This window comes from Choloepus didactylus, chromosome 8 (assembly GCF_015220235.1).
Source record: "Choloepus didactylus isolate mChoDid1 chromosome 8, mChoDid1.pri, whole genome shotgun sequence".
Classification (NCBI taxonomy): domain Eukaryota; kingdom Metazoa; phylum Chordata; class Mammalia; order Pilosa; family Megalonychidae; genus Choloepus; species Choloepus didactylus.
This window is the reverse complement of record NC_051314.1, coordinates 48,215,251-48,236,842: the sequence shown is the minus strand read 5'-3', so window position 1 is coordinate 48,236,842 and position 21,592 is coordinate 48,215,251. Positions and strand designations below refer to the sequence as shown.

At 37.4% G+C, this 21,592-nt stretch overlaps 2 protein-coding genes across 9 annotated transcripts in view; one reads left to right on the top strand and one right to left on the bottom strand.

Annotated features, from left to right (window-relative positions):
* Positions 1–5,921: 5,921 nt before the first annotated feature.
* CCDC59 (coiled-coil domain containing 59) lies at positions 5,922–11,701 on the bottom strand. Of its 3 annotated transcripts, none has more exons than XM_037845937.1 (4): positions 11,542–11,701; positions 10,324–10,633; positions 7,714–7,813; positions 5,922–6,118 (listed from the first exon to the last, which is right to left on the bottom strand). In XM_037845937.1, the coding sequence occupies exons 1-4, from the start codon at positions 11,693–11,695 to the stop codon at positions 5,957–5,959; spliced, it is 726 nt and encodes a 241-aa protein (XP_037701865.1). In that variant the 5' UTR covers positions 11,696–11,701; the 3' UTR covers positions 5,922–5,956. The 3 variants fall into 3 exon arrangements, with proteins under 3 accessions (XP_037701865.1, XP_037701868.1, XP_037701867.1); XM_037845940.1 differs by having other exon boundaries at positions 11,538–11,673; XM_037845939.1 differs by lacking the exon at positions 11,542–11,701 and adding an exon at positions 11,180–11,525.
* A 140-nt stretch (positions 11,702–11,841) lies between these two features.
* METTL25 (methyltransferase like 25) overlaps positions 11,842–21,592 on the top strand; it is a 124,959-nt gene continuing 115,208 nt past the window's right edge. For 3 of the 6 annotated variants that reach the window (XR_005218340.1, XM_037845932.1, XM_037845931.1), the window contains exon 1: positions 11,842–12,133. Coding sequence is in view for 2 of the 6 variants with exons in the window: in XM_037845932.1 (XP_037701860.1) it covers positions 11,884–12,133 (250 nt within the window). In the remaining 4 variants the exon portion in view is untranslated. Of the gene's footprint in view, positions 12,134–12,166; positions 12,351–21,592 lie in introns of those variants that run through there. The other 3 variants (XM_037845935.1, XM_037845933.1, XM_037845936.1) reach the window with 2 other exon arrangements.

Here is a 21,592-nt window from a genome sequence, read left to right as displayed (position 1 = left end):
AAGGAGGATGCCTTTGCCATTTGAAAAATAAGAACATCTATAAACTGTATTAAATCATACTGAACTCAAAGGGTGCCTATAAGTCAGACCTGGACATGCTTAACTCCTGAGTTATTGCTCTAGTCATGTGATTCCCCTTCATCTTGAAAAGGGAATGAAAGTGTAGGAGTAAGATTCAAACCATTTTAAATAGTGATGTGTGAAAGAGAAAATAAAAGGATTTCGTAAGTGGAAAAGTGGGTGCACAGCATGTGCAACCCATAGATCTAGTGAAAAGCAAATACTATATTAGTGGAAGCTTCAGCCAGTTTGGCAGCTGCTACCACCTCTTGCAAGCATGAAGAGCGTATGCTTTAGTTCCAAATCAAGGGATAAATTAAAAAGGCTTCTAGTGTGAACTACTCTGTTGAGTTAATACTTCTAATGCATTATTTTGTCTTTCATGAACAAGAGAGAGAAGGGTTTTGCGTGATAAAGGTACCCAAAGTTGGAAGACATTAAAGAGAAAGCTTCTTCCACCTTTGCATCCCATGGGAGAGGCTCAAGAGATGTCAAAAGACCTGTACATGAATGGGGCTTTATTTATAAGTGCCCCAAACTGGAAAAAATACACAAATATTCATCAGCAGCTGAAGTATGCATTAACAAATTATGGTATATCTATCTATATAAGGGAATACTCAGCAACAAAAGGGAACAAACTATTGATAAATGCAACAATATGAATGAAGCTCAAGATAATTATGCTGACAGAGCCAGAGAAAAAAGAGCACACCCAATATGATTCCATTTGTGCAAGATTTTTGAAAATGCATATAAGTCTATAATGATGGAAAGCAGACCCATGATTTCCTGCAACTAGTTTTGGGGTCAGGGGAGAGAGAAGATTAATTACAAAGTGCTGTGAGAAACATTATGGAGGTTATGGTGAAGGATATGTGATTGTGATGATGTTTTGAAGAGAGTATACAAATGTAAAAACTCACCAAATTGTGAGTTTAAAATGTTCATTATATTCCAATCAAGCTGTTAAGAAAACAAAAACAAAAAACAGATTCTCTACTCCCATGAGATGTGCATCTCTGGTATAGGTCTATCTATAGGCTCCATGGGTGATTCAATCAGGCAATCTCAATGGGAATTCTCCAAAGACAAAAAGAGAGTCCAATGATAAAATGTAAGCAAAATATTGATGCCCTATACTGTAATAAAAATCTTTCCCCTTATCAAACTCTGAGGGAGAAAATAAAGTCTAAATATTATATTATCTTTCAAATTAATATGCCCAAAAAATCAAAGCCCAGAATCAAATTATCTTGCCCTTTGAGGTAAAAGTCCAATAAAATTAAAGTCCTTCCCAATTTCTTGTTCTGCTCACTCACAGCTGGAAATGTTCTTAATAACTAGGTGGATTCCGTCAGCATCTGCAGCTTGGGGCGTCTTCCAGGGAATGAATATGACTCACTCAGGTCCTCAGAAGTTAATTTAACATCAATTCTTTAGTGTTTCTCAATTTTGAAAGGGCCCCCAAAGTGAAAAGAATATCCAAGATAATCACAACTCTGGCTTCACACTTACCAAATTTAAAAAGCAGTATTCCTGGACAAAATTATGGTCCCAGAACCCAAAATTTATTTTTGCCAAAGACTATAGCAGAAACTCATGGATCTGTAAGAAGAATAGCTGGAGAAGGCTTTTTAGCCTCACCAGAATGCCAGTAAATTTATGCCAACTGTCCAGGGTCCACAGTCTGCACTTTTAAGCTAAATAGGAGAAATTTCTCAGCAAGAGGTTAAATTTGTCACTATGCATTCAGCATGCACACTGTATCTTCTCTCTCAAAGAGAGAGAATTGAGACACTGATATTATCTTGCAAAGTACAAAATTTGTAATGGTGGCAGTCCAATCACCAAGTCTTATTCAAGAGTCTGATCTTTTTGATCCAGTATATTCAAAATATCATTATATTGAAAATTTGCTCCTTTGCACTGCATGTCAAGACTGGCATAAACAATGTAAACCTTGAACTTCTGCAGAACTCTGTATTGCATACAAGTCATTTGCCTTGAAGTTTAAAAAGAGCAAATACTAACATAGTCATAAATTTCTCAATATTCTTTTTCTTTCATTAAATCCTTGCTTCAGATGAGGTTGCTTTCTAGATTGCTTTTGTAGGTGCCTCTGATGAGGTTTCTGCTGTTAATACATGAATATGAAATGCAGTTCAAGGTCAAACTGCAGCAGCCTGTACCCTGAGGATGCCTGCACATGCCAGTGTCTTTGTAGGCTGTCTAAGCCTCATTTGGCTGGTGCCTGCCATCCAGGAGACCAGTATTTTAGGTGAGCCCCACTCCCACATTCTGACCCTTTGCTGAAGCCTATATGCCTCCATGTATCACTCTGGCTTCTTTGCTGAGGCTTGCCCCTTTGCTTAAAACCCAACACTGCATCCTGCCTCTGTGGAAATAACCAATTTCCTTTGGACAAAGCTATCCTAAACTTCAGGTCAAAATCCCATGTGCCTTAAGGCTTAAAGCCTCTTGCCAAAACTGCAGCAAATAAAAGCCTGTTGCACACTTATGAAAATCAAATGCATGTCCAAATACAAGCCTCTACAAACTGCCAGGATCAAAACACCTATGTATACATTAAATTCTGAAGTCTAAAACCACAAGCTCTAGCCATCTCAAAGCCTTTCCATTTGTATATGGTGTTCCCTTAAATTTTAATTCTTGTTTTATTCCTTTGTACTAACTCATGCAGCAAAAGTCGGAGTTTTAGATGTTATATCTCCCCAAACACAGACCTCTCCCCAGTCCTACCTCCATCTCCCCATCTCCCATCCTACCCTTCACCAATAGAGCCTGTCTTGTACAATTTATAGTACGAAGAGTAATCAAAAGTACATGCTCTCTGCAGGCAGGTCAGTGCTGGAGAGGAAAAGCCTGGCTATGCATGCCTACGTTCTCTTTCCAAACATCATTTAGATAGGTCTCTCCACCAAGTATTTGGGTGATGGTGCCTCCTCCACATGGAAACATCAGGAATGGATGGGAAATGTTCTCTCCCAATACTAGTGATAATAATACACACATCTTTTCATAATAATTTATTTTTTAGACTTTTAAATTTCTCCCAAGCATTATGCATTTTCTAACTTTCCTCGTGCTCTTTTTGCCTTGAATGCTCTTCTCAGAAGGAAGAATGCCATCTGTCTTTGTCAGGATGCTATGACACATCCCATATAATGGTGTGGCTTAAACAATAGAATTTATTGTCTCACCATTTTGGAGGCTGTAAGACATGCTTCTTCGTGGACTTGGTAGTGTTCTGACACTTGCAATGCCTGGGGTCTTTGGCTTTTCTGTCACACAGCCGTGTCCTCTCCTTTCTTCCTGGTTTCCCACTGACTTCCTGCTTCCGGCTTCTGGCTTCCCGCTTCTGGCTCCTTCCTGTGGCTTTTGCTTTATAAAGCCTCCAAAAATAACACGAAGACCTAACCTCATTCGGGATTGGGCCACACCTTAAGTAAAAGTAGCCTCTGCAAGAGGTCCTATTTACAATAGGTCCACACCCACGAAATGTAGGTTGACTAAGAAAATGTTTAAATTAGGGTAAATAATTCAATCTACCACACCATCTTATTCATGAAACTTTCCCTGATTTCTTCAACCCGACAAAACTTCTCTTCTCTGAGGTCATGGGCCAGTGTTTTGCATAGCATGCTCCAAGGACCAACCACAATAGATTCACCAGGGCTGCTCATTAAAAATGACCATTACTGAACCCAACTACAATATCCAAATCTCTGGGGGTAGGGCCCTCAAACATGCATTCCAAGATTCCTGGTTGATTCTCTTGCACCCTAAGTCTGTTCTTTTTCTTTGTACTTGATGGTTATTGAATACCTTTTACCTTATGATGTGACCTGGCAATCTGGCATTTACTTCCCTGTAAGATCCTTGGGGAAAGGAATTTTTAGCGACTTAACATGGACTTTGCATATTGTAGCTGTTCAACAAGAAAATATTGTTAATAAGAATTTACTTTTATTCATCTCTCAAAGGGACAGGAACTCTTCCTATGTTTTGTCCTAACCAGATGGTGTCTGTAAGTACGCAGTTGAAATAATCAAAAAAGCAATCCATTGAAATCCTGTACTCTGCTTCATGATGTACCATCTTTACCAGGGTGGCCAAGTTTAAGCATTCTGGGCTGCTTATTTTAAATGCAACATAATGTATTGCACATCTCTGAGAATTTTGTCTACACAGTAAAGAACTGTCCTTTAATAAGTTTAATGTATCCTCAGCATCTACATTTTTTTTTAACTTATCAGAGTTGTGGGTTTACAGAACAATCACCCCTATACCATCCCACCACCAACACCTTGCATTGGTGTGCAACATGTTAGAATTGATGATAGCCCATTTTTATAACTGTACTATTAAAGTCCAAGGTTTAACTTAGGGTTCATTGTGTAGTCAGTTCCATCCTATTGCATTTTTAAATACAGAATTAATCATTAAGTCTGCAAGTGCTCTCTAAAATCTTAATGCAATTTCAGACTGCATGTTACCACTACAAAATTTTATGTGATGATTTACAAACATCACCCTTATTGTACAGTCCTTTTGCTTCTAAAGTCTACCATCAAGCTGTTCTCATTTTGTAATGAATCCAAGTAGGCAGCACAGGGAAGGAGCAGAAGCATCACAGTAACCTCCTTTGGCTCACACGGATTCCCACAGCAGTTTAGCATGTCCCAGTAACAATGTTCTTACATTATAGGATCCTATAGGATATGGAAAACTTAATTCTTGCTGTGACACTGCTGGGTTTCCATTACCACTTAAAAGCTCTTAAGACATTTTACAAGCTATGTGCTTTCATTCAAGTAAATGTTTATAAAAATCAGCTGAAGTTCTTAAACCAAACTGCTTCAGGAAGGCCACATCCTTATATGGTGGGAGCAGAATGTAGTGTTAGTACCCAGGTCTCCTGAGAAACACCCTCTTTACATGTGTATCCCCTGTAACATGTACTTAATGTAAAATAAAAATAAATATACAATGCCTAAGGGGAGTCTTTGACTCCCTTATCATTAAAATTAATTTTAAAACCGTAATAGCTGATTACTAAATTGAAGTATTCATGGAAATGCTTCAAAGCTCTGGCCCCTGGTTTTCAAAACATTTATTTCATACAAATCTCCTGATACCAAAAATATTACATATTTGAGCATTTTAGCCTGTCTCCCAAATTCATTTCCTCAGGTCAATGTTTCTTCAGAGGCAAAAAAAAATAAGAAACAAACCATATTATATATCGCTTACATAGAAAAATTTCTTTTACAAGAACAAATATATTTGTGACATTTTGTATTTGGTTTAGCTTAGCAATTCAGTTTATGTTGACAAATTATAGTTAATCATTAGGAGGCTACTGGGGACTGAATCATGCCCCCACAAAAGCATATTCAGGTCCCAATCCCTCGTCCTGTGGGTGTAAACCTATTTGTAAACAGGACCTTTGAAGATGTTAGTAGTTAAGGTGTGCCCAAATTCAATGAGGGTGGACCTTACTACTATAATATGGCTGAAGTCCTTACAAGTAAAGGAAATTGAACACAGAAAGAGAAGCCAGAGAGAGCTGCCAGAAGCTGGAAGTTAATAGAACCTGAAAGAGAAAGGAGAAGATGCTACCATGTGTACTGCCATGATGGAAAAGCCAAGGAACCCCAAAGTTTGCCAGTCAGCCAGAAGATACCAACCCTGGGAGGAAGTAAGTCTTCTAACTTCTGAAACTGTGAGCCAAAAAATTCCTGTTGTTAAGCCAACCCAATGTATGGTAGTTGTTTTAGCAGCTAGGAAACTAAAAACAGAGGTGCATTACATCAAATAACCCAATAGACAATGAATATTTTAACCCTTGATTAAGGACAAAATGTCTGATTTATTTATTTTCTTGTATTTTTTGAAGAAGATACTCCATTTGTAAATTCAAATTTGGTTGGCCTTTTTTAGTCCTTTTGCTCAATATTTTGAACACTTCCATTTTCTTCTTTTTGTAGAGTCTCTGAGCTTCTTCTCTCTCTCGTTTTCTTCTCTCAAATTCCTGAAATTATTAACATATTTTAATTAGTAATTAGTAATTTTCATTATTAACAACCAGCTGATGTATTTCAAAAGTTGTTTTTCAATAACCATTAGCACACAAATGCTTTAAGGCTTGCCTCCTGTATTTTGCAAAATATGAATTATTTCACATAATTGAAGTAGTATACCCTCTTATGCCTTCACACTATTATAATGCATACTATAACATGGAATAATATAAAAGTTATTAAACAACCTTAATTATTTGTATGCAAATAAAATTATATCATGGAACAGAGAAGGCATATGTTTATGTAATGATTTCATCACTAAATTATATCCATGGCATCCTGTTTGTTCTTCAGTTGGTTATCAATCTTATAGATCAGGTTGTGTGTGTGTGTGTGTGTGTGTTGGGGGAGGATAGCTGTTTAAATCGCACACTGTGAAAGAATTAAAACGGACCTTAGAGATTATCTAATTTTCCCATTTTCTATTTAACACTAAAATCTTCATTTCCAGAAAGCTCTATCTGGAATTCTTTTTAATGTCATCTGACCAATTTACAGGTTTAATTCAAGAAGCATTTATTTCTTACCATATATGTGCTAAATACTGTGCTAGGCATTTATGATTTTGAGCATTTAACAATTAGCATATTCATGAGATTTCCTAAGATAAAGACTCTAATTTGTTTTGAATATAAGGAAAAAAAAATTCAAAGTTATATATGGACCTGTAAAGTACTACTTGAAATGCACTATGGTATTCTAAAATTAAATATAAAAGTTAAACAAAAGTCCTTAAATAATGTAATACATGTATTTTTGTTTCTATTTTCTCTGTAACAGCCTAAGCCTTAACGTTTGTATGATGATTTATAATTTATAAAGTGCCTTCACATACATTATTGCACATTCTTTCAAAACTCTGTATGAGATATTATTATCTTCATCTTAAAAATGAGGAATTGATGCTCAACAGTATTGAAAGTACCTTGCCCAAGGTCCCAGATCACCGGTAGAACTGAGAGCTGAGTCTCATATACAGATCTCTTAAATTCAAATTCTGTGCTAAGCTGTATCACTTAAAATTGTACCTCACATGGTCTAGTACTTCATTTATTTTAATAAGCACAAAAAGGTCTGGAACTTATATGTGAATTTACGTATATATGGACTCTAGTTTAGACCTATGGAGTTTCTTAAACCAAACCAAAACAAACAAACAAAAAAAACCTTTAAATATTCTTATCTTCAATTATGAGTCCTTATTTAATTAAAGTTCTTACTAATTTTCATTTCTCATGGGTAATGATGTTGGCTTTTATATTAACATTTGGAATCTGCAAGTGCTAAGAAAATGTCAATTTTCTTGATTAAGAAGCCCTAGTTCTACATAAAGGAAATTTTAAAATCCTATTCTTGACCTACTAGTATTACTTCCCTGAGACAACATAAACAATCAAGGAATTTGAATATGTTAAGTCTCCAGTTGTGCTCAAACCATTCTTTCTTTCAACAAGAAATATACCATGTGCCTGACACTTAGAAATACACATTTAGGATAATAAGGAAAAATGCATCTAAAAATATTTTAAAAAGTAGAACTTACTTGTTTCTTAGCAGCACGCTTTGCTTTTACCTGTTCATATTCTTCTTGTGCTTTCTGATTTGATGTTTTCTTTTTACATTTCTTTGAAGTAGCAATGGAGCTTTATAAAATAAATTAAGACAAGTAAGTCACAAGGACTAAAAACAGTATAACCATAATTATGTCAAACATGGAAAAAAATCTCACTAATGCAAATCAGTTAAGGGGGAAAGAGAGAAGGACATTAATTTATTAGTACAACATAAAAGTAATAAGATTTTTAAAATACAGTTATAGCTTCAGTTTAAAATACAGTTATAGATGGCAGCTTAATTCAATAGCATTATTTCAACCAGGGAAAAGAGAAAACTTTGAAAGAGCCTTAAAAAAAAAAATGAAACAAATATATGAATGACTTACTGAAAAAGGCATTAAGTTGAAGAGCATTAGGAAAGTTAAGTACATAAGCTTTAATCTCAAAGTTCTTTGACCACCTCCTCTCTATTCCATTTCATCTATTCAGTCATTAATGACCACACCATGGATCTAGTCCCCATTTAAAGTAGTTCTATCTTGAAGTACCTCTCACCTTTCTGAAGGTGCCCCTCCACCCCCCGCTAAAGCTAATCCAATCACTTTGTTCCAGATTCTATCCATTTCCTAAGGATAACTGATCCAGGAATAATCCCTTTCCTCTTTCACCACACCAATTCCACAACCACAGCATAGTATGTTTTAGTAGCTCCCTTCTTAAAGTAAATACATGTATACATTACTAATCACCAGACCCGGTAATCCCTTTCTACCTACCAATCTCTTATTCCCTATCCTTTCTTATTCAAGTTTCTAAAGAATAGTGAATAGACTATGACCATTATTTCTACATCAACCCCTCCCAATCACTCTTTAACTCTTTGCAACCTGATTTCTGCTCTTACCATTCCAATGAAACTTCCCTCACCAAAATCATGATGGCCAAATATGATGATCAAGTTAATGAGCACTTTTCAATCTTCACTGAATTGACCATTCACTATTTTTAAAAACATCTCTCCCTCAGTTTTGGTGACATTCTTCTCTCCTGTTCCTTTTTAACTGCTCCTTCATAGTTTGATTTGCTGGAGCGTCTTTCTCTTTCTCACCCCAAATTTTTCCCCAACGTGTCTCCAAAGTCTCCATATTATTTTTGGGAAGTCACATCCATGACCATGGTTTCAGCTGCCACATACATGTGTGGCCGAAAACTTAATCAGGGATAGCCCCTCGTCATTCTATCGAAAATTCTCTGTCCAAAGTCACTAATGATTGCCTAGTCCACAAAACAAAGACCTGTTCTTAGTCCTATTTAATATGGACTTTGTAGTATTCGACAATTGACCACTCTCTATCTCTGGAAAGTTTCCTCTGCTGACTTAGCTTTCATTGTTCTCCCTATTTCCATTTCTGACAGCTCTAACTTCTTCAATGACAGCTTTTTCCTTTTCACACCTTCTAATAATAAGTAATCATTAAAAAGGTATCTTGCCTTACAATTATCACTTCAGTTACCACCAAGTATGACTCAAATCTATATGTTTAGTGCTTATCTTTTGCCTGAGCTTTATATCCACTATTGAATAATATGATGGGCAAGTGTAATGAAAAACTTTTCATGTCTCTGCCTTTATCCCCAATTACACTTTCCCCTGGGTTCCTACTTCTATTATTTTCAGCATAAATAGTTCACAAGTTTAAACGAGAGAATTTTAGTAAAAAGTTTTGATCCCATGTAACACCTGACTTTGCAATTTCAGGTTTTAGCATTGCTTTTTCACTTGAGGCAAGTGCAGAGACAGAAAAGTTAGGTCTATAAAACCAGTGTTTTGGAACTATGCTCTTCGGTGTTTTTTTTTTTTTTTTAATGAAACCTTTTATTCTTGTACCAATTTACACAATTTGATGTTTTTTTTATTTATTCCAGTATCTATTCAAAAGCTGATGACCTATGAAGCAAACGACAGACCATATTTTGAGAGAAGTATCACAGTAGTGGTAGATAATACTCATGTATCACTTACTATGTACCATACACTTTTTTAAGCATCTTACATAAATTAATTTATTTAGTCTTCATAAAACGCAATTAGATAGGTCAGGCATACCAGAGTCTTATGTGAATGATCCATCCTGGAGCAGTACAACATTGTGGTTCTAACTCACATAATTAAATGTTTTCATTCCCATTCAGAGAAGACTGAGGCACCAACACGTTACACCTGGCTTCAGAATTCACACTGTAAAACTACTATGCTACAATCTTCTCAAAAATTATTTTTAAATAATTTAAGAACTGTAGTCCAAAGAAGTTAATGGTACTTGGGAGAATGACATCCCAAACCCAGATCTCTTAATTCTCATTCCATTACTTCTTCAATTAAGCTAAACCACTTAATTCAGTAATTGCAGCTAACAAGAAAGCTACCATGAAAATATTTTTACCTAATAACATTGTGACTTCTAAACGCATTAAATAAGAAAAATTCCAATTCTTACATAATTTTATCCTGTAAACCATTTAATAAAACACCACTAAACTATTAAATAAAAACACTATTTTTTAAAGTAAAAGATTTTAAAAGAAGAAAAACATACTTTACTGTTTCGCTACTTTGTCCTGCTGGTAGAGGCTGCTCAATGCTACAGTGTTCTTCAGACAAAGCCTGATCAACGCCACACTGTTCTCTTAAAGGTTGGTCAATTTGTCCTTCTGAGAAAGTTTGGTCAACTTTTTTAAGTTGCTTTCTAAGTCTTTCCTCTTCAGCTAAATAGAGATGTTTCAGATGATCTGGGTATCGATCTGTGAATTGGGATTCTTGTGAGGTTTGAGCCTTTTTTGTCTTCCATAGCAATTTCTTGTAATTTTGCTGAATCTTCAGTTTTCTTCGAAATGCAAAGCCTTGCCCTAATTTGAGGAATGCCAGTCATAAATCACTTTTGCAGAAAATAAGTTACATGAAGAATAGTTGATAATTAAAACACGAAAAACTTTTTACATCATCACATTCAGATGCTAGAATTACTTGATATTGCTTTAAAAATCATTCCATGAAACAAATTTAAGGCGATTAAACAGCATGTTGGCCTTTTGCAAAAGACCAGGCCAACATTAGTCAGTGCAGACACCCAGCTACGAATCTCAAAGAAGGAAAACTGACCAGTCTAGGCTGCTGTACAACTCCCGTGTATCGTACTCGCAAATCAAAACAAATTCTTAACTCATTTAAAACACTTAATCCGGGTTTTTAACAAATATTTAAAAATAGAAAAAAAGCTCAAATATCATTTTACTTCAGAGAAACTTACTGTTATACGACTGGATTTTTGAAAATACTAAAACACAAAAGAAAAAAAGAAGATGGTATGTGACTTCCTGAACAGCGAGCAATTATCAGAAGACTGAACTTATTTAATATTCTATATATTCCAAATGAGACTTGAGAGTACTTACAGACAGCAAGGCAAAAGAATAAACACGAACAAAAGAAGACTGGAGTGCTGCCAGGGTATCTGTATTCATCAACGGTTTGGAGATAGCATATTTCCAACCACCTTATCATTTATCACAATACACGCACAAATGCATATACATAATACATACACGTAGACCCGTAAGCTCTGTTTACGGTTTCCCGGGGAATAATGCAGAGGAAAAGACTTTTGATCCCAAACGGGATCAAGTCCGGAAAGATGTTTAAAGATTTAAGTTTAACAACACTGCCCAGTCTTCCCAAGTAGGTCCAGGAGTAAAGTCCTTCCGTGCTTTACTCCTTACAAACCTGAAGCCTTTCAAGAGGCTGCCTTCTTACCTACCCTCGCGGACACTTCCCGCATGGACCTTCAGATGGTTAGGATGCCACGTTTTCTGTTTCACTTTCTTATTCCTGAATCCAACCGGAGAAACTCCTTCGTCAGCCGCCCCCAAACTCCCTGCCCGCACCCTCGTTGGCGGCCTCATCGGCGCCATGGCAGACTACGTACCTCCCCCGGTCGCTGTTAAAATACGTCATCAAGCCAAAGCAATCGGCCTTCGAAGCAATGGGTTGAGCTAGCGTTTGACTCTGAACTCGACTTTTCTAGCCTGTGCTTACATTGTGGCAAGCACTCGCCTCACCGCCACATTTGCGCCACCTACAGCCCAGGAGGGTGAGTGTCATGGCGGCTTTTTGCCCGCTCCCGGTGACCCAGGACTTGCCCACGCTGCGTGCTAAGCTTCAGGACCTGCTACGCTTTCTGAGGGACGCCCTGCCAATTTCCAATGCGCATACGGTGGACTTCTACACGGAATCTGTGTGGGAGCAGTTGGTCGACTTGTCGCCGGTGATGGTGCTCTCTGTGTTGAGGCGGTCGGCAACGAAGGCGAATGCAGAGACGCGCCCCCCAGTGGAAATTGTGGGGAGATCAGGTGAGCCGCGGGGTGGGCGGGGAAGCCGAGGAGAAGGTCCTGCCCTGCGGGGCGCGTTCCCTAATGGAAGCCGAGGGGCCTTTAGATTGGCTGAGGGTTAGGGCGGGGACGTCGGGGATCGAGTGCCGCCCGGGCGCCCTTCCGGGATGTCGCCCTGGTTCCTGATCGCCCTGGTTCCAGTATGTTTGTGTGTAGCTACAAACACTCAAAAAACCGGGTATGGGCGTTCATTCGTTTAGTAATTCAATAGTAATTGTTTGGGGGGGAAGGGAGGGACATGCTCTCACAAAGTTTATAGTTTCTAGGTGGAAACACGGCAGAAGATAAATCAACAGTTAACTAAATAAATACGAAATGGTGATAATGATCAAGAAGAAAATAAAACAGTATAATGTTGACTGTGTATGAGGAGGCTGCTTAACTTTAGATGATCAGGAGGATGAGGTGTCAGTAAGCCAGGGAAAGGGATTTCTGCCCCAGAGAACCACAGAGGAGGCCCTGAGGCACACACACAAAAAACCAGGCTGGTTGAAGTTCAGGAAGAAAGCTGGAGTGGCTGGAGCTAGATGCGGGGAAGCCACGAAAATGCGGTTAGGGAGGAAGGCTGACTGGATCACGTAGAGCTTTCTAGGCCTTGGAAAGAATTTGGGATTTTAAGTGTGATGGAAAACGATTGGATCCATTTAAGCAATATAATGATCTAATCTAATTTAGATTTTAGAATGATAACTCTTGTAGTTATTTGAAGAATTGACTAATAATGGACTATATTTTGGAAGTAGAATGATGAGAGGACACTAACAGGAATTTCTCTGACATTGCTTTCAGGCCTTGCCCACCTTGACCTTGCCAGTGAATTTTACTCATTGAGCATTCGCTGAAAGCACCACTAGAAGGTCTTCTATAATAGCACTGAGTAAATATTGATTGATTTGAAGTCATTGTTTATTGTTGAAAAGTTAGGCACCTCTTCAGTTTGCTCTCATAGTACCCTGTACTTAGGCCACTTTACTCAGTCCAGAAGACCAGGGACCACATTGGGCTTGTCGACTGATATATTCACAACACCTAGTAAAATACCTTCCGTGCTTTAAGTTCTCAATGACTATTTGTTGAATGAATGAATTATTGAAGGACTCATAGGGGCTTACCAAAACACATATACACATACACACACAATATACAATGGTTAAGTATAAAGCACAAGACTTTAATGAGTTTAGTCTGCTCTTCATACAATGGCAAAATTAGATTGCCTTACATATGCTAATAATAATCATGACATTAATTTATATTTATATTATATTAATTATATTACTATGTACCAGGCACTGTACTGTTTTTAAGCATATTTTCTCATTTAATCTTTACATCAGCCTTGCAAGATGGGTTCTGTTATCACCAATTTGTAAAACTGCACTTAATGAGTTACTTGCCAAGGGCGCACCTTGTAGTGGACTATTCTGTTAAATAAAATTACCAGACAGTTAATTTAGTCAAGATATCAGAGAGTTTTACTTAGCAATTCATGAATCTGGCAACTCCTGGTCCAGCAAGCTGACATGGAGTTCTGCCAAACAACGGAGTGTGCAGGGTTTTTATAAGCAGAACAAGGAAGTATAGCACAATGAATTCTTATTAGTTGGCTTTTATACTAATATGGAACATTGTTGGTTAATTACGGTCACCTTATATAGGGAAGGATGAGTTGTTGCTTTAGGATTGGTTCGTCTCAGGGTTCAACTTATGGGAGAGCTGAGCTTTTACAAGAAGCACAAAAGTAGCTGAGTTCCTGTGTGCTGACATGGAGGTTAGCATGAGTGACTCTGTTTTGGATCTGTTGAACTTTAACAATTCAAACCCGGGTCATCTAACTCCAGAGTCTGAAATTTTAATCACCATGATAGAAATCTACTCTGAACTTTTAGGAATGAATTGCCAAGTCCCTTTATTATCAAAGTCAATACTTTTGACATGAATACATTCCTTGTTTATTTTTTTACTGTCTCCTTTCCCCTTCAAGAATATAAGAATTGTTTTGTTCAGTGCTATATTCCTACTGCCTAGAAAAATACCTGTTTGGAGTAGGTAATTAATAAATATTGGTTGAATAAATGAATGAGGAAATGTTTGACACCACTTGTTATTAACATCTTTGGGGAAAATCTGACAACCAATTTTGTATCCCTCCAACAGCAATGGAATCTAGATGAAACCGTTCACCTTTGAAATGTCTCTGGCTCTGGAATTTTTTTATACAAAATATTCATTTTTGCAAACGGTCAGCTGCCTTTAGTATTAAATGAATCAGCCAACATTTACTGAGTGTCTACTATGTGCCACACACTTTTCTAGGAGCTACTTAAATAGCAAATAAAACAAAAATCTCTACCTTCATCTTGCTTGCATTCTAGAGGGAAAAGATAGGTAATTTTTTTTAAGTACCATAGGAAATAATAAACTCGATAAGGGAGGAGCTGATAAAGGGGATATAAAGAGAGAATGTTTGAAATTTTAAATAGATTGTTCTGGCAAGAACTCATTGAGATGACTCTGTAAAAAAAGATCTAAGTAAGGGGGAAAATTAGCCACAAGGATATCTGGAGGAGAACATTCCAGATAGTGGACACAGGGAATGTAAAAACCCTGAGATGGGAGCATGCAAGGAGACTGGAGTGGAGTTCCATTAGGGACTCACAATAAGTATGGCTTTCTGCTGGTTCTGTAGCAGCGGTTATAAGAAAACACAATTCTCAGGGCTCCTGAGTTAATGCACAGTGTGTGAAAGAACACTAACAGATGTTTGGCACAATAATTTGGTGTTTTGTATGACAGAGTTGTTTCTAAAAATCCTCTGTGTAGCCATTACAGATTTCCTTTGCCAGGTGATTTTCTGGGCTAGTCAGAGCCCCAAAAGCTTCTTCTCTTTGTTTGTCTAAAAAGAACAGGAGAATTTTTTTTTTTAATTCTCCAAAATAAAAAGGAAAGATGTTGAAAATAACTATATTTCAAGGGCATAAATTATGGGCTTTGCAAGCAGACTGCCTGGGTTCAAATCCTGGCTCTGTTACTCGTTAACTGTTTTAACTTGGGCAAGTTGTTTCAACCTTTTTTACCTCAGTTCCTCGTCTGTAAAATGGTGATAATTATAGTACTTACTCAGGGGATACTGTCAAAGTTAAATAAATTAATGCATAGGAATGGTTAAGAATAGTATCTAACAAATAGCACTTCATTCATTCATTTCACTGAATATCTATTTAATACCTTCTATCAATCAGGTACTGTTCTAGGTCCTAAGATAACGGTTTTGAACAGAACAAAGTCACTGCCCATGGAGCTTACATTCCATTGAGAGTGGATACATGGTAAATAATATATACATTGTAAAAAATAGTATCAGGTAGTGGTAAATACAGTAAAGAAAGGCAAGATAGGGAAGAGAAATGAAGAATGATGGTGTGTGTTTAGGGTGGGGTGTGTGGGGAGGTGGTGAGGAATGCTATCTTAGGGTGATGAGGAAAGTCTTCTCTAACAAGATAAAGTTTGAGATGAGACCTGAAGAAAGTGAGAGTCAGCCATGCACCTCTCTGAGTGAGGGAGGAATGTTTCAGGCCAAGTGAACAGCAGTTGCCTGAACTGGAGCATGAGCATGCTTGGTGTGTTGGAATCTTGGTGTGTTGGTAAGAATTGAGGTTAGAGTGGTGGCAGCTTCATGGAGGGCTTATAAGCCATAGTAAAAATTTGGATTTTACTCTGGGTGAAATGGGAAGCTCTTTGAGGATTTTTTGTGTAAGTGTGATACAATGTGATTTATGTTTCAGAGGGTTGACTTTGGCTTCTTAAGGAGAAGACCCTGTAGGAAGGTAAGGGTGGAAGCAGGGAGACAGGATAGGAGCCTTTTGAAAAAGTCCAGACACTTGAGAATAATAGCAGCTAGAAGAATTCAGGCGGTTCTTCCTGTAGGTAGCAGTGATTAAAAACTGTCCAGAATTGTTCATTCTGGCTCTGGAATTAAAGACTCTGGAAAATGACAAAAGGCAGACAGAAACATGAGTTTACTCTTTAAAGACTACTACTGATTAGGTAAAAACTGGGAGATTATGGATTTCTTGCTGAGGGTGCTCCCAGCCCCCTACATCTGGCATGAAAACCATACTCTTACCACCTGAAGATGATGATGACACAGTTCACTGATCAGAACAAATGGAAAATTAAGACTACCTTCTGGAACTAGAAGAGATAAGAAGACAAAAGGGCTGAGACCTAAAATTTGAGTATAAACTCTGCCTGAATCCCTGGGTGACCTCTAAATTACACACGCACCTCAGACCCTAAAGAGCCCTGCAAAAATCCTGGCAAAGACTTGGAGTGGAGGTGAAGGTGGGGCAAACGTTTAAAAGTCAGAGCTCCTGGTGAAATTTGCAAGTTTGCTGTGCTTTTGGCAGAACGTGTTAACTGAAATACATACAGTTTGGAAGGCAAAAAGAGGAAATCTTCCTGCATGTTCTGCAAGTTGAATCATGGGAGGTGGGAAGAGACACAAACTGATATAGTATAACATTAAAGAAGAGAATTTATTGAATTACAAGATTACAAACATTTATTATTAATGATATGATAGTTGAAAGTAAAACAGTCTGTCCAGCAGACAAAGGAAAGGAAAAGAAAAATCTCACCAAACTAGGGTTATAAACGTTTATCATTAATGACACTATAGTTGAAAGTAAAGCGGTCTGCGCAGCAGACAAAGCGGCCTGTCCAGCAGATAAAGGAAAGAAAAAGAAAAACTCACCAAGCTGGGGAAAGCCCCCACATCTGATACTACTGGCTGGGGAGGTCCCAGTTCTTCAGCCCATCAGAGTCCTATCTGGCATGCAGTCCCAGGCAGAGTGTCCCCTCCTGGGTGAGACCTCCAGCTTTTCCTGGGACTTGGGCAAGTATTTATGGCAGTTTGTCCAGGAGTAGAAGTGCTTTGCTGCACATCTTAAGGAAGGGCTGATTCCTTGGGACGATCACAAAGACTTCCTTATCTTAGTTTCACGAACAGGTCCACGGAGTGGTGGGGGGAGCCTTCCCCTTGGGGAAGACAGAGTGATTTATTAATTATTATCAAAACTCTGGGTAAACTCTGCTAGGTTTCAGTGACTTCCTTTATTATAAGTATCTTTGCTTCTCATTTCCTTTTAGACAGGCTGACACCTGCTGTCATGTAGGGCAGCTAGCTATCTGCTTATGGTTCAAGTTGGTTTGATCCATACATTACACCTTCCTACAATTTCTAACACAATTGATTATCAAAAGGCAGAATTCAGTACTGGTGGAGCAACTGGAAATTTAGGTTGGGGAGCCCTGGAAACAGGGGAACCTTAAAGAGGGTGAGCCCATTAATTTGACTATAAAATTTACCTATGTCTTTGATTCCTAAACTGCACAGGCACAGGTATATCCTTAGGGGCAGGCTAATAAAGTAGCAGTTGAAGAGAAACGTCAGCTGCTGCACACTGAAGGGGAGATGCATTTCACAGTTTGAGTCCAGGGAAGTTAAATTCTTGTTAGAACAAAGCAACAAGAAAACAATAATCCTTAGAAAAACAAAATAGATTCATTGTTACACATTTTCCACAATTCTGCTTTTCAACCAAAAATTACTAGATGTGCAAAGAAACAGGGAAATGTGACTTATACTCAGGAAACTGATTCCATTAGGCCCTAATGTTTGATTTAAGCAGCTATGTTCAAAGAATTAAGGGAATGTGAGACCCATATTCAGGAAAAACTGAGACAATAGAAATGGTTTCTGATTGGTCTCATGTTGGATTTAAGCAGCTATTATGAATACGTTTATAGAATTAAAAGAAACTAATCCAAGAATTAAAGGACAACATGTTATTAATGAATGTTTAGTTATAGTGCTTACCTTATGCTTCTTTTAACTTGAGTACATAGTCATTGACACATAATTATATTAATGTTGTATATTATCTATTGCTTCATAACTAGTGGTTTAAAACTGCAGTAAACTGTTGTTCTCTCACAGTTTCTGTGGGTCAGGAATTCAGGATCAACTTAGCTAGGTGGATCTGGCTCAGGGTCGCATGAGGTTGCAGTGAAGTTGTTGGTTGGGATTGTGTCATTGGAAGACTTGATAAAGGCTGGAGGATTTGTTTCCATGATGTCTCACTCACATAGGTGGCTAGTTGCTGCTAGCTGTTGGTCAGGGGCCTTAGGTTCTTACCATGTGAACTTCTCCATGGGGCTTCTTGCATAGTGACATGACATGGAAACTTCCCCCAGAATCCAAGAGAGTGCAAAGCAAAAGCTGGATTGTCTTTTATGCTCTAGCTGTTGAAGTTACACACTGTCACTTTGGTTAAAGAGGTCAGCCTTAATCATTATGAGTTGGGACTACACAAAGATACGGTTTCTAGGAGGAGATGCTCCTTGGGGGACATCTTTGAGGCTAACACAATATTATATGATTGTGAATCTTAATTTTTTTATATAGGAGGCAAGAGATATGGAGCAAAAGTTACGGTGTAATTGGTAAAGAAGCAGCAGTCACTCCTCTTAGGAAAAGGGGGATGTTTGGTAATTTTTGTGTTGTTGCTCAATGTTCTTGTTTTTGCCTGTGCTCAGGCATGATTACGGAGTTGTGATGCTTACAGACCTCATTTGATATTGGTGTACTGTGAAATTTTTCATGTTCAGTAGGGAAGTCCATGGCCTACCTGTTAGTGACAGGCCAGCTAAGAGCTGAAATCTGTCTGTCATGGCTGTTTTTTAATTTTTTCCATTTTCAAAAGTAAGGATATTGCCCATCTCATAGGGTTGTAGTAAAGATTAAATATGATGCATATACACCACCCAACATAGAACCAAGAACATAGCATGGGTTCAATAAATTGAAGCTAAAAAATAATGATGATGGTGATGGTCGTGATAGTGATAATGATAATGTGGTGATGGTGATAATTAGGTCTTTCTTTGGGGAGAATAAATTGTCAGGATCTCCTAGAAATACATATATTCCTATAACAATCCATATCCTCTTCCATTTTAGCACATCATACTGTTGTCAGTGTCTATTAGCTTGTCTGTGACTGCCACTAGATTATAAAATCTCTAAAAACATGGATACAGTGTATATCTTTTACATTATTATATTCCCAGCATGTTAAGCAGTTTCTGTCATATAGCCCAGCAAAGTAAATAATTCTTAAAGAATGTTTGAAGTGTAGATTTTTAAAGAATGTTATTGAAGAGACTTGATGCAAATGTACTGAACCTGACATCTATTATCTCTGGTGTATTTCTGTTTATGTTATGTTTAGGATCACTGTTTATGTATGATTTGATCCAGCTAGTAGATTTTTGAACTTAGCTTGAGGAGATCAAAATCAGCAGCTATTCTTTTCCTATCTGAAAATGTAGCCCATCATTCAGTACATCACAGAATACAGTAAAATATCCTGAGAATTTGGAGATAAAATCAGGTAGGTATGACTTCAGTTTAAAATTTCTAAAAGTCATAACATAGGTAAGATTAATCATCTGCAGAAGAAAGCCATAAAAGATAACTTCTAAATGTATTGCTGATAAAACAAACATGTCTTCTGTATCTCGTCTGGAAGATTAAGATTATGTTATAATCCCTTCAAGGAGACCAGGCTGTATGTTTTTTAGGAAGTAATGACTACATATATAAATCTGTAACATTCTCAATTGAATTATCTATTGGTCTTCAGAAACTAATTTATCTTCGTGTTGTCTAGAAAATTCTTCCAAAAAGCAAGAGGGAAGAGATATTCTGAGTTAGGATAGCTAAAATATTTTATGAAACAGAAATAGGTCTAGACTACAGAGGTATTCAACCAGCTATACCCTTGATTAAAATTTTCTTTAAGAATATGTAACTTCCCTTGTTCTAATTGTAATTCTAAAATTAAGAGACTGTATTCTATATCCTAGCAAATGAACAGTGTGAGTTATTGTTATAAATATGTACCTTGATGTAAATTTAAAAGTTTTGTATTTCAAAGTCAATTTCTTATAACTTTGAAAATCTAATCAGTTCTCAGAAAGTCCAATTTCTGTACCTTCAAAGCTATGGGTCAGAGCTTGTCTTTGGTTTCCTCTAAAACTCTGATCCTGCAGGGCCTCTGTCTTGACTCTCTTGACTCTTCTTTCAGCTTATTGAAGCCATTTGCTGGTTCACTTATTTCTTATCGTCACTCACATGATCTTTATAAGGACTGAGTGCTGAGAAAAGGTTTATAGAATTAGTTCCTTTTGGTAAGCAGCAATGTAGTTAATTCACCATCATTTTAATTGAATAACAGTGTATGTCTATGATAAATTATTATTTTATTAAGCTTTCCTTTAAATTATTTTTATTTCATTTTAACAAATTAAATTTCTTCTTGGCCATCTGTCTTTGTTTGTTTCCTGGCTGCTAAAACACATACTATATTATGGGTTGGTTTAAACAATGGGAATTTATTGGCTCATGGTTTTGAGGCTAGTGGAAGTCCAGAATCAAGGTTTCAGCAAGATGAAGCTTTCTCCTTGAAGACTGTGGTATTCTGGGGCTGGCTACCTGCAATTCTTTGTCCTTGGCTTTTCTGTCACATGGGGTGTCTTCTCCTTTCTCTTCCAAGTTCTGTTGACTTCCAACTTCTGGCTGCTCCCTGTGGCTTCTCCTTCTGTGTCCAATTTCTTTTGCTTGTAAGGACTTAAGCTATATTAGATTAAGGCCACTGTCATTCAGTTTGGACACAACTTAACAAATAACACCTTTAAAGTCCTGTTTACAAATGGGCTCACACTCACAGGACCAGGGGTTGGGATCTGAATGTGCCTTTTGTTGGGGACATGATTCAGTCCCCAGCACCATCTTAAGTAGTTTTTGGTGGTGGTAGTGGTGGTGGTGGTTGTGATTATGATATATTAAAATTGCACTCACATTTAATTTCAAATACATGAAGCCAGAAAGCATGTTGAAAATAGAAAGTGAAAACAGAGAAATAATTAAAGTGGTCTGTTTCCTTATGTTGTATTTAACTTTTATTCACTCACTTTCCTTAAATATATTACTGAACTCCGTTTTCTATTTTTCTGATTCTTTTTAGTCAGTTGTGGAAATAACATCACAAAGCCACAGAGCCAAGATAGTGGCTATTGTTAGTCCTGTTCTTAGGGAGCTACTGTGATCATGAGTACAGGAGAGCAGCAATGCAAATACATCTTTGGGAACCAAGGATAATTTATCATCATACTTGGTCTGTTTGAGATCTAGAAAGTGCCTTCAGAGTGCTCCTTTTAGATGAGACTATTTAGAACTTGAATTTATATTCTAATTTTTAACACTATTCCCCCTACTACCATCCCCCTCCTCTGTATCTTTTGGTTAGTTATCAGAAGTTAAATAAAACAACGTTCAAGGAGATTTCTCTCTAT